Here is a 12,520-nt window from a genome sequence, read left to right on the forward strand (position 1 = left end):
TTACTGTGGTGTGATTTAACAAAGGCTTGGACAAATTAAATGTTTAACATAAATAGTACTTTCGTCAATAACAAGAGCAGCGACCCCTTCTAAAAACTGTAAACTTTATCTTGTAAACATACAGTACTAAAAGTCTAACATGGTGAATAAAAAACAGAGAATATAATCTTGAAATGTAGGTAGGAAAAAAGTTGGCATTTAGCATGTACCTTCAAATTCCAAATGGCAAACTGAAAACTCTTGTAAGTATTATTCTGAGATATTGTGCTACATCTTCTGACGGTAACTTTTGTTTTCCCAAACAAAGAGAAGGGGTAGAGTATTTGTAATCCATAGATTCTGTATGGTTTTAGATGGAAGTGTAATATCAACTGAGTTTAAATTTAAGTTAACATAAAATATTTACTAATCATAAATAAATTGTAGTCAGTCAACAGTAGGTGATCACTTCTACTTCCTGAAAGGAGGATACTTGTAACATTATTTATTTTCCTGCTATAAAAAAAAAAAATACAAACACACCATACCAGCAGATTTCAAACTAAAATATACTGTATGTTTAATATATATAATAACATTAAATACACAAAAACAAATGTTATCTCTTCTTTAGTTACTCTTCACAGTACACTTTCTCTCTCTCTGAATGTAGCTGAGCCCATCATTTCCTGTTTCCTCCTCCCTCCACACTCAAGCTCTGTTACACAGACTGCACGTCTCTCGTAGCAATGTGTGGATGTTGATTCGTGCGGTGAGGATGATTCTGCGTGCTACAGCCCCACCAGGATCCTTTTACCTTTCCCCACTCTGGTAGGGTAACATCGTGACTGAGGAGATCTGTCATTTCGACAACAGTCCCAAAAAGACTTGCCACCATGGATTTGTCCTTCATGGCATCACAGGTAGCCGAATTATTTTCCTTGAAGCTTTAAAAATAGTTTGTTTACATGCAATAAAACATGTATTTATATTTAACTTGTCCAAACGATCATTTTTAGGACATCAGAGAAATTACTGAGTTATTATAATTGTTTTGTTTTTTATTATAGAATTGCAGACATTTATAGTGTTGATAAAAGCTATAAGTAAACCTATTATCAACGAAAAAGAGTGTGAGTTTGCAAGTTTTACAAGACATTTTTCCAGAGTCGCCATTTTGTAAATATACAGCGTAGACCGGATGACAGACTTTAACACCCTAGAAAAATGTCAGAGAAATTTTTAAATGTTGTTTTTGTTCTTTTCGTACGTCAACCAATCAAACACATTCTGCCTGCCAAATCTTCATGGACTAAATACTTCAAAATACATTTATTCCTATGGAGGTAAAGATGGTTTGAACTAAAAATGTGAAATATGTTCCCTGAAATAATCCTGGGCTCTACCTTAAAGTAAGGAATATTTAAAGTATTTGCAATATAATTACATCTTAATAATAATTATCATACCAACACAATCTAGTTAAATATCCAACCATATTTTGATGTTAGAATAAAACATAGTTAAGTGCACGCAAGACTAAAAATGTACATCACTAATAAAGCAAGTTTTAAAAAATATGTCACCCAGGTCCATCAATCAATCCAACTTCTACTGCTTATCAAAGGTTACACCACTAGGGTAGTAGGTGGAGCGTAGAGGCCCAGATTTACCTTTTTTCAGACCCTATTTACATGGCAGAGGCTCAACTAAATATAACTGAAGCTTGGAAGATTCATATTTAATTGAAACTGCATTTACATGCAGCCAATTGTGATAGCAGTAGGATAGGGTCATGGGCAAAAATTGCTGATATTGTCATAGTTCATACCCCTGGTCAATGGGTTTATTATGGAAAGCTTAACAGCTCACCATCTATTCTTACATGCTGCATTCAACATACATTAATTACCAAATTAGTGTCATACAGTGTATATGTGTTTGATTTCATTGTCGTTCATTCGCAAGGTTACATTTTAAAATGCTCTATAGCCATTATAAAAACTGAATGTTTGCAGCAAAACAGTTTTAAAAAAGCAAGCAAATACATTGTATTTTGTTGTGCAGTCGCAACATTTTCACTTTTCTGATTATTGTCGACTTTTTCGAGAAAGCTCCATGCTTCTATTTTGCAGTTGAGCAAAAATGACATCATTTATCAGATCATCCAAGCGCAGTGGTGATGATGCAGCACATTTTGGAAAACAAATTATTCCACCACAATGAAATCAGACAGCGTAGGAGGAACTTATGCAAGTTTTGATGGAAAACAGAGTTAACATGTATGTGGCAATTTAGTGTAGGGAAGTACATCATGATGTGTGCCAGCAGGGTTTTACTGGAAAGAGCCCGAACAGAGCAGGTGGTCAAATAGTAATTTAATAGATCTGCTATTTCAGCCTTCACATCTAAACAAAGATTGGCAGCCCCCGGCAATTTAAGAAAAGGGTTCACACAAAAGGTGAATAGTGCACAAATAAAACAACTTCTGGCTTTTTGGTCCTTGTGCATAAATCTGATTCTGTCCATTAAAGTCAATAATTTTTAAAACCTACAGAATGTCAAGTATTATATATTTCACGTTTCAGTGCGTAAGGACAGAGAATGATTAAAAAAAATACATTTTTTTCTTGTCTCTGCATCATTGTGAACGACCTACCTAGCTTCCAGAAAAACATATGCAGTGGTGGAGGTCGTTCTCATTGACCCTCTGGCCTTCGGGTCGCCTTGTCCCTGATATGACACAAGGGTTAAGAGAAAAGGTGCAGCTTCCAAAGAAAAATATTTTAAGTATGTCAATTAATGCTACAAGTCAGTGGATATTTTCTGACAATAATGAGGTAATAAGAAATAAATACAATCAAATGAAAACAGTATTTTCAAAACAAAAATAACGACTGGTAATAAGAAAAAAGTACTTATTTACTAGAAAGAAGTAAGTTGAAAGTTTTTTTTAAGTAAACCTTGATTTTAGAAATTTGTAAACAAACACTATTAATTATTATTATTATATATTATTATTATTAATATATATATATATATATATATAATTTTTTTGAGGATAACATGAAAAACATTAATAATTAATTGAGAAAAATATGCAACCAGTAATGTAGCATTGTTTCATTAAAAAATGTAATTCGGGAAATAAGAATAAACAGTACCAATCAACCAAACTATGCTTTCAAGAACAGCATTAAACTATTGTGTTGATGATGTTTAGAGATGTCAGCTTTATTCTGAACCTTTTTACAAACGTGCGTAATCCATCTTCTTGGATACATACATGTCTTGGTATTCTACTATAATGAGTGTGATTAAATCTTTTACATTTTTTTTTTAATTGGGTTATCTTTAATTTATTTTTAAGTGGGTCAATGCATATGTATTCAATACTAATGCACATACAATAAGTGAACCAACCAATAACATCTCCCAGCATCACCCTGTTTCGCTGCTGGAATGGAGCTGCTGAAAGACTACATACTCATAAAACAGCCGAAAAGTAAAAAAAAAAAAGGTGCCATTTCCAAAGCTAATATTATTTCTCAACGAGTGGTGGTAAGATCGTTTCATTTCCTCTTTTTAACTCGCTTTTACAACAGAGTTAAACATGAGTGACAGCTGTCACCCACGTGACAGCTACTGTTCTCTTCAAAGGATCCCACTCTGCTCCGCTGATGATGCTGATGACTCGGTGTCATCAGTGACATCATCAGTGCTGAACGTGGGACTTTTGATTGTTCGCTCCAATACAAATAAATCCTTTTTTTTCTGAATGATCTATTCACAAGAGAAACATTGGATTTATTATGTCTGTCTGAGACTTGGCAGGGAGAGGAAGAGTTTATTCATCTGAATGAACTCTGTCCAGTAGGGAGCGCTGTCCTGGTGAAACCTCGCCTATCTGGTTGTGGGAGAGCTGTTGTTTTCAGGGGGAGTTGTTCTTGCAAGGTGATTCGGACACAGGAATTCACTTCTTTTGAGTCACAGATGATCTTGTTTGGATCTACAAGACTTTTCTATTGTGTGTCAGTCATTATTCAAATGGAATCTGTTCTTATTCTTGGAGACTTTAATCTTCATGTTGATGACATCACATCTTGTTTGCTAAAGAACGTTTAACTTTAACAAAAGCCTTACATTTTTTACAACATTTTTCTGAACCCACTCATCAAAAAAGACACATTTTAGACTTTGTTTTTACTCTTGGCCTGGACATTTCTAATGTATCTGTACATGATGTCCATCTGAGAGATCATTCTCTTGTCTTGTTTAACCTGGAATTCATCCCTGAACCTAAGCCTTTGAAAGTTAGGTCTCAGAGGCGTGTCATCTCAGCCGATACTGCAGACAGTGTTTCTGCTATGTTTGACCCATGACTGCCTTAACGTGGACAGTTTGATTCACTGTTTCACTACTCATTGTGTTGAAATACTGGATCAAGTGGAACCTGTTAAATGAAACTTGAAAATTCAGAAAAAACAGTGCCCTTGGACAAATGAAGATCTCTGTCTGGAAAGACTTCAGAGCGTCAATGGAAGTCCACTAAACTTGGGGTGCACAGACTTCACCTCAATGATTGGATTTTTAACATGATTAATTCTCTCGTGTCTCCTGCTCCTCAAATCACGCCTGTCTACTGTGAAGCTGACAGCAATGCATTGTTGAGACTTTTCATCGGCAAAATTAAATTGATCAAGGAGAAAATCTCTCCCCCCTTTGTGTGGAGCCCCTGCTGTTACTGAGCCTTTCTCCACCTCATGGTCTTCCTTCAGTGTTGTATCTCTGGGTGATAGTTCAGCAATGGTGAACAAGATGAAACCCTCCTCTTGCTCAGACGACGTCCTTCCAAGTAGGGTTTTCATCATAGTGTTTGATGTAATTGGGCCCTTGGTTACCAATATGGTGAACCTCTCCCTTTTCACAGGGGTTTTTCCCAATGCATTTAAACATGTTATTGTGGAGCCTTTGCTCAAAAAGCCAGGCTTAGACCCGACTGACCTCAGAAATTTCAGGGCTTTTTCTAAGCTCCCTTTCTTGTCCAAGATCTTGGAGAATGTGGTGTCTGAGCACCATTCATGAAAAGTTTCAGTCTGGCTTCCGCAAACATCACTCATCATACGAAGACAGCCTTACTGAAAGTGTCCAGTGACATCATGATTTTGGCTGACTCGAATCCCGATTTCCAGGAGGTTCTGTCGTGTGTAGTTGGCGTAGGCTAATGTACAAAAACAAATTAACAAAAGGTGCCATTGGGTTAAAATATAGCACTGAAGGAAAGAGACGTGAGCCGCGGTACAAGCATGCGCCGCCATCTTGATTATTAGATGCATGGATAATAATCTCAAGAGCATTTTCCTAAGTTTAGAGATCTTTCTAAATTGAAGGAAACAGTTTTTGGTCCGTTTTTTGCAGTGTTGTACTAGATCAGGGGTCGGGAACCTATGGCTCGCGAGCCAGGTGTGGCTCTTTTGATGATTGCATCTGGCTCGCAGATCGACCGGTCGATCGCGAAGCTGTTGCGAGTAGATCGCGTGATTTAATAACATATGATATAAGAAAATAGTAAAGAGAGCTCTGATTGGCTGCTGTGCATGTCAATCAAATGGTTATTGTTCCGATTGGTTGAAAATTTGATTGACATGCACAGCAGCCAATCAGAGCTCCTGCCTATTCCACTGAACGCACGGAAAAGATCATATGAATCGAGAATAAAAAGAGCAAAACGTGCGACAGTCATTTTACGCAATTCAGAAAAACGATATAGAATTATAAGCTTGTTTTTTTTAAATAATATATCGAACAAAATAATGCGCGTTTGATCGCTTCAGGTTCTTCTCTACGAGAGTCACAGAAACATGACGTCAGGTCCATCAAAGTTAAGCTGCAGGTTTCAATGAAAGCGCAACAAATGCTGGTTTTCCTTTTGTGATCGCGGTCCTTAAAACACACTTGCATTAATACACCATCACATGATGACTATTTGTAAATTACCTTTATCTCACGAATATAATAAGAATACGCAGAAACACAAACACGTTAAACAGGTGCAGGTGAGACACACTTTCTAATGACGTCAGAGACGATCAGACAAAGCGATGATGATGTGAAGTTACTGATGAACAGTTTTATTCTCGTTAAACTTCATCTGAAATTTAATTAATCCACTTGTGTGATTCATATCAGACATGTTTAAAATTAACAAATATAAACTGTTAGTTTGAATTCATGTTTTCATTTGTTTTTGTTTTTTCATGATCACAGAAATGGAGAAATTTTAGTCTTGTGCTTCATTTAAATATGATCGGCATATAGAAATGGAGACATGGAAAGGGATGAACCTGTCTGAATTCTTTGTTGATTTTGATGAACAAAGGAAAAGGGCTTGAATTCGTGTCAAGCACAGATTCTTACATCTGAATATTATTTATATGGCTCTCACTGAAATAAATTTCCAAATATTTTGCTTTCATGGCTCTCCGAGTCAAAAAGGTTCCCGACCCCTGTACTAGATACTTGTCTTTGTCAAATACAATACCCAGGTTTCTCAGGCTCAGTTTGACAGACTGGCCAAGTACTGACACAACCCTGGAACCTTATCATCAGGCACAATCACCAGAGTCTCAGTTTTGTCCACATTAAGTGTTTTCACGTCAATGAAGTTATTATGTCATCAAGTCAAATAAATAATGACTATTCATTATTTTACTGCAAGTACAGATAACAAGCCTACCACAGCTTCCATTATTTTTCTGAGGAAGTAAGGCCCACCTATATGGACAAAAGTACCCAAAGATTCAAACCTTGTTGAAAGTCCTTGGTATCATCATCATATTGTTCCGTTATGAGAGGTATATGATGGAGACACTTGGTGTGTCAGGATTGGTTGAATGAGTCTCTGATCTAAACTTTAGTGGTGTTTTGTTGTAGGACTTCTCATAATTTAAATAAAACTGTGGACCCCAGATACTGAGAGCACCCTGCAGGACTGCTTTTAACAGACAAACTGGGGTGTATAAGGATGCAGCCACACTGAAGGACTCTTCTGTCTGTGTTGAGAACATCATGTCCACAATAAAAGTCACAAAGTTCCCTAATCAGAAGCCCTGGATTAATGCCACATGCTACATGCCTGCTCTCTTGCATTCAGGTCAGGTAGTGAGGCGGAGTACAAAGCTTCCAAGTACGAACTAAGGAAGGCCATCACAATGGCTAAGAGGCAGTATAAGAGAAGCTGGACAGCTTCTACTCCTCTGCCGACTCCGGGCAGATGTGGCATGGCCTGCAGCACATCATAGATTATCAAACCATCGCCAGCACTATATGCTCCACAGACAATCTGGCAGATGACCTTAACACCATTTACACCAACTTTGAGAATTCAAGCCACATAACAAAGGGGCAGCACAAACATACCTGGACCCCTCTACCCTCCGATTGACTTTATCACCAGACCAGGTAAACAAGACACTGAGGAAAATCAACCCCCAAAAAGCAGCTGGACCAGATAACTTCCCTGTCTGGGCCCTCAGAGCATGTGCCAACAAGCTGGTTGATGTTCTCACCTCTATATACAACCTTTCCCTCAGCCAGAGTATTGTTCCAACCTGCTTCAGGACCACAACCATCGTCCCCCTCTCCAAGAAAAACCCACCCACCTGCATAAATGACTACAGGCCAGTAGCACTCACTCCGATCATTATGAAGTGTTTTGCAATTGGTGCTGGCCACATTCAGAGAAGCATACCAGACACACTGGACCCCTATCGTATGCCTACCGGTCTTACAGATATACCTAAGATGCCACTGCTGCTGCTGCTCAATTATTCCCTCGTCCACCTGGAAAATCAAGACTCAAGGATGCTCTTTATTGACTACAGCTGCGCCTTTAACTCTCGGTCTGCACCCCACCCTCTGTGACTGTCTCCTGGACTTCCCTTCTAGCAGGCCCCAGTCAGTCAGGATTGGAGACAAGACCTCCCTGAATATCACCACTAACATCGGTGTCCCACAGGGATGTGTCCTAAGCCTCATCCTCTACACCCTGTTCACCCACGACTGTGTTGCCTCCTACAAGGACAACATCATACTTCAATTTACAGATGACACTGCAGTGATAGAATGCATCACTGGCAAGGAAGAGGTGGCCTACAGGAGGGAGGTGGCCGGTCTGGTGTCGTTGTGTGAGGACAACAACCTCACCCTCAACACCGACAAGACAAAGGAGATTATAGTGGACTTGAGAAAGGAGAGGAGGCCTCACCAGCCACTGTGTATCCGAAAGCTTAAAGTGGAGAAGGTGAGCAGCTTTAAATAACTGGGCAACCACGTCAACGAGGATCTTACCTAAACACTTAATACCACACAGCTGGTCAATAAGGCAGCAACAGTGGCTTTATTTCCTAAGGAGGCTGACAAAGTTCGGCATGTCAACCGAGATCCTCAGGAATTTCTACAGCTGCGTTGAAAGCATCTTGACCAGATCACCAGAACTGAACAGAGTCCACAGTAGACCTGCCTCCATCCTCAAGGATCTCACCCACCCCCAGCAAAGACTGTTCACACTCCTGCTAGAGGTACAGTACAAGCCAAGACAGAAAAACTATTTTTTCCTAACCACCATCGGACTTCTCAACATTAAATCCACCACCTACCTCATGCCAACAACAATGAACTTTTACTTTGTTTTTAGCTGTTTTGTTGTTGTGTTTTTAGTTTTCTCTTCTCTTTTTTAAATGTATGTATATATTTATACTGTGCTGTATTTGGGCAACAAAGTAAGAATTTCATGATACAGAGAACTTTACTGTACCATGACAATAAACGCTTTGAAATGAATTGAATTAAAGAGTTAATACAGGGAAACGTATGAGGATCTGCGTTATAATCTCATCCATGATTATGAAATCTGGAGCCAGAACAAGATTTAGCATACAAGCAGCCAAAATAAGTATTCCTACTTATTATCGGACTTTTTATTTTTGACTACTATAAGCCGATTGTGTGAAAATAGAAGTCTACATATTCCCTGGTACATTTAATTAACAAGTTAGCGCAGCAGTAATAGCATGTTAAATATTTTTAGATGAAACATATTTTTATTTCACATTCTTCCTTGAAATGTTACTCATAAAGGCGTGTTGTATTGGAATCCTCCCAAATGAGCTGTTTCTCCTTGGAAAAGATGCTGCCTCCGCTGCCTGACTACCATAAGCTAAGGAGAGGGAAGTAAAACCCTTCTACAGTTACTCCTAATTGTTCCTTATTGACAACAATCAAATATGCTTGGTCTGGACATTTTGGATACAACCACAGTATTTGGAATTCCCTATCTTGTGCTAACTGGTGTCCCTATAGACTGTCAGAGATTAAAGCCTTGAGTCATAAATGTCTTGCTCTGTGAATGAATCACCGGAATGTATGAAGATGAGACCTTTTTGAACAATAGCTCAACAAATGTGTACAGTCACTGGCATAGAAAGGTGTAAAATGGATATGTTGAATTGATTTACATCAGTCTGTGAAAGGAACTCTGATGCGGTAGTGTGATGTCGCATTTTCAACTCCTGATATATTTTATGTGTCTGCTGGGCTCTATATCGCCAGCTCTCTAATCTATTATCTGTCGACTCCAGGAAGGACGAATGGAAGGTGAATGAGGGTGAATGTGGTGTCACAGCCACTATTATCAGTGTCTGCTTCCCAAAATACTTGGCTGATGATTATGTCTGAATGTGTGCAGCCTAAAAGGGATAAAAGATTGCACGAATGATATAGTGTTTTGTTTTACATATTGCATATTGATTGTTTATATAAAAAAAAGTTTAATTTAAGTTTAAAAAAAGAAACATATTTATTTCCCTACATTGTTATTTAAAATGTAATCTTTATTTTTACACAATTTTAAATATGATCATAGAACAAGTTGTTATAATTTAGTGAACTTTTCATTGTTCAATCAAGCTTTCACTGATACAGAATCCCCTCCCTAATACATGTACAAAAGTATTTACAATATACGAAAACAATTTGTGCCAACATATTCTGATTAGTCACCAAAGGCTGCTTGTTAAATTTTCAGTCCAAAAATGAAAAGCTTTGAAGAGAGCGTTCAAATAAATTGATTAAATGAATGTGTTAAAAAAAAAACCTGACCCTACTTTAGGTTACATTTAATTATGTGTTAACTTAATTAAGTGCTTATTATTAAAGTACCAGAAATTACTTTATTTTTTTTAAATACATATTAGACTCAGTTTTTATCTTCTTATGAGTAAAGTTATTAGAAGGTTCACTGTAACTGTTTTATATATACAGTATATATATATATATATATATATATATATATATATATATATATATATATATATATATAATATAGCAGCATCAATTAGATTGATGAGGGAAAAATTAATATGCCCTCACACAAAAACATTTCTTGACTTTCTTATTAATCTTCAGCTGTCCAACTTAATAATAATAATAATAATATCAATGGTTCCTGTTGATGTAGCGACGGGCTTGTTGAAATTTGGAGCAACCGTATCTGTAGTGTTGTTCTTGAACTTTAAAGACCAAAATGGACTATTGTACATAGCACCACATTTGCTCTAATATCAACATTAAACAATTTGTATAATTGAAAATGATAGAAGTAAATGTTGTCAATCAAATCAAATGATTTGTTCTGAACTACTTTTCTTCATTGTAAAATAATGTCAGTTCACAATGACATCTCCCAACCTCTTTGGTGGAGGTAATGAATGGTCTAATCCAATCATTTTCACTCAATTTTATATGAATTATATTAAAGAAGGTATGCATTAAAATGTATACATACAATATTTTGGGTTCCCTACAGATTCACACTTAAAGATGTAACTGCTGATAGATGCAGCAAATCTTCACAAATGTGGAAAAGATGTATAAAAGCATATTTGCTTTATCCTTTTGAAATGAGTAGAGAGGAAATATGCTTGCAAGAATGATGACATTTTTTCGCACATGTCTAGATGGCTCATGGTTACAGTAATGTATAAAATATTCAACAAATGTTGTCATTAATGTCAATAGAGAAACACATTTCACTTTCCCTCTGGTAACTTTGCCTCATTATTTGTGCCAACAGATTCCAGTGATGACAGGAGCCTTCATGGATTCATCGCCATTAGATGACTACAGCACTGATCACTCACTGTTTAACTCATCTGTTAGTGTCCATGCAGCATCCATGGCAGCACACATCCCACCTGAAGAACCACAGTCCCTGTCCAGAGACGCAATTTGGCTTTGGATTGCAATTACTGCCACCATAGGGAACATAGTTGTTGTGGGTGTCGTGTATGCATTTACATTTTAAAAGGATCATCTATCTATGTAAATTGAACCGATGCCTCCTGAGTTCTATGTGTACGTTTTGAAGCTCTACAAATTCATGTGAAGTCACACAAGAATTGAATAATAGAAACAACATGCGCACATTTGTTTATTTATTCTGAAAAAACATTTTGCCATCAAGTATTTCTCCAATACTGGTATTCTGTAAATTCAGCACTGGCATCTCTGTGAACCATTTATCTAGATTGTGAGAAGTACGAATAAATAAAAGTGTCAAGATAGCGTGTTTCTTAAGTATGTTGGCTGAAGAACACTGTAGCCTAGGGCCTACATTGAAAACGGGTAAATGTTCTCTTCAGATCATGTTGTATAAATGGACCATGAATAACTTTGTTGTTGTAAAGGTCAAAGATTTAAGGTTGCTGTGATTCTATATTTGATGAGTTTAGAAGAAATTGTGACCTTGATGTTGTCAGTGACCACAATGTACATCCACTTGAAAATGTATTTTCTATTGTAACAATTGCTTAATTGTTACATGGGTGAAACCCCACTTTTGTAATGTATTATTTTGTCAATATATTTTAATAGACATTGTAAATGACAAAGTGGCAATTAAAACAAATGACAAATGAACAGCTGGAGAGTCATTTTTCCTACAAGGATTTCATTTTATTATCCACTCTGAGAGAATGTAGTGCAACGCTTTGCTAAGGACTGGTGATGGCAGCCAGATAACAGCTTTCAAAAAAACACAAAAGGATGAAAAAATTACAATACTCTTAAACCTCCCTGGAGGTGGTAACAATACATGATCCACTATTTATCTATGTAAATGAAGCATTAGAGCAGCAGCAGAGCAACCAAGAATAGTTAACAATCAGCAGGATCACAATTCAACTTTCACAGCCGTGGCAGTGAAGCTGTTATTGCCGATAGTCATGCTCTGGTGCTATAGATTATTGGGAGTTGCCACAAATTACAAATGGATTGTGTGATTTTCTCACATTTTTGATTGAGGCAACCATGTTTGTAAAGTTCAACCAAAGATTGATTTATAATTACAAACAAAATAATGAAGTGAAATTTTTTGTTCCATGTTGTTGAGATGCAAAGTTATTCAATCTCTATGTAAGATTACAAACAAGAATGCACAATATATTACATTTAAAATGTATATTATAAGCAAACCTTTAAACAT

At 37.0% G+C, this 12,520-nt stretch overlaps 1 protein-coding gene across 1 annotated transcript; it reads left to right on the forward strand.

Moving 5' to 3' along the window:
* The first annotated feature begins 849 nt into the window (after window positions 1-849).
* On the forward strand, window positions 850-11,341 carry LOC148061417 (uncharacterized protein C14orf132). Its single transcript, XM_087778959.1, has 2 exons — window positions 850-902; window positions 11,111-11,341. The coding sequence occupies exons 1-2, from the start codon at window positions 876-878 to the stop codon at window positions 11,339-11,341; spliced, it is 258 nt and encodes an 85-aa protein (XP_087635085.1). The 5' UTR covers window positions 850-875.
* The last annotated feature ends 1,179 nt before the right edge of the window (window positions 11,342-12,520 follow it).

This window comes from Callionymus lyra, chromosome 17 (genome assembly GCF_982586985.1).
Source record: "Callionymus lyra chromosome 17, fCalLyr1.hap1.1, whole genome shotgun sequence".
Taxonomy (NCBI): Eukaryota; Metazoa; Chordata; class Actinopteri; order Syngnathiformes; family Callionymidae; genus Callionymus; species Callionymus lyra.

Excerpts from the sequence above, each read along its gene's own strand:
- LOC148061417 (XM_087778959.1), top strand. The coding sequence starts at position 876 with ATGGATTTGTCCTTCATGGCATCACAG. Across the intron at positions 903-11,110 it reads TGTCCTTCATGGCATCACAG|ATTCCAGTGATGACAGGAGC; the intron begins GTAGCCGAATTA and ends TTGTGCCAACAG.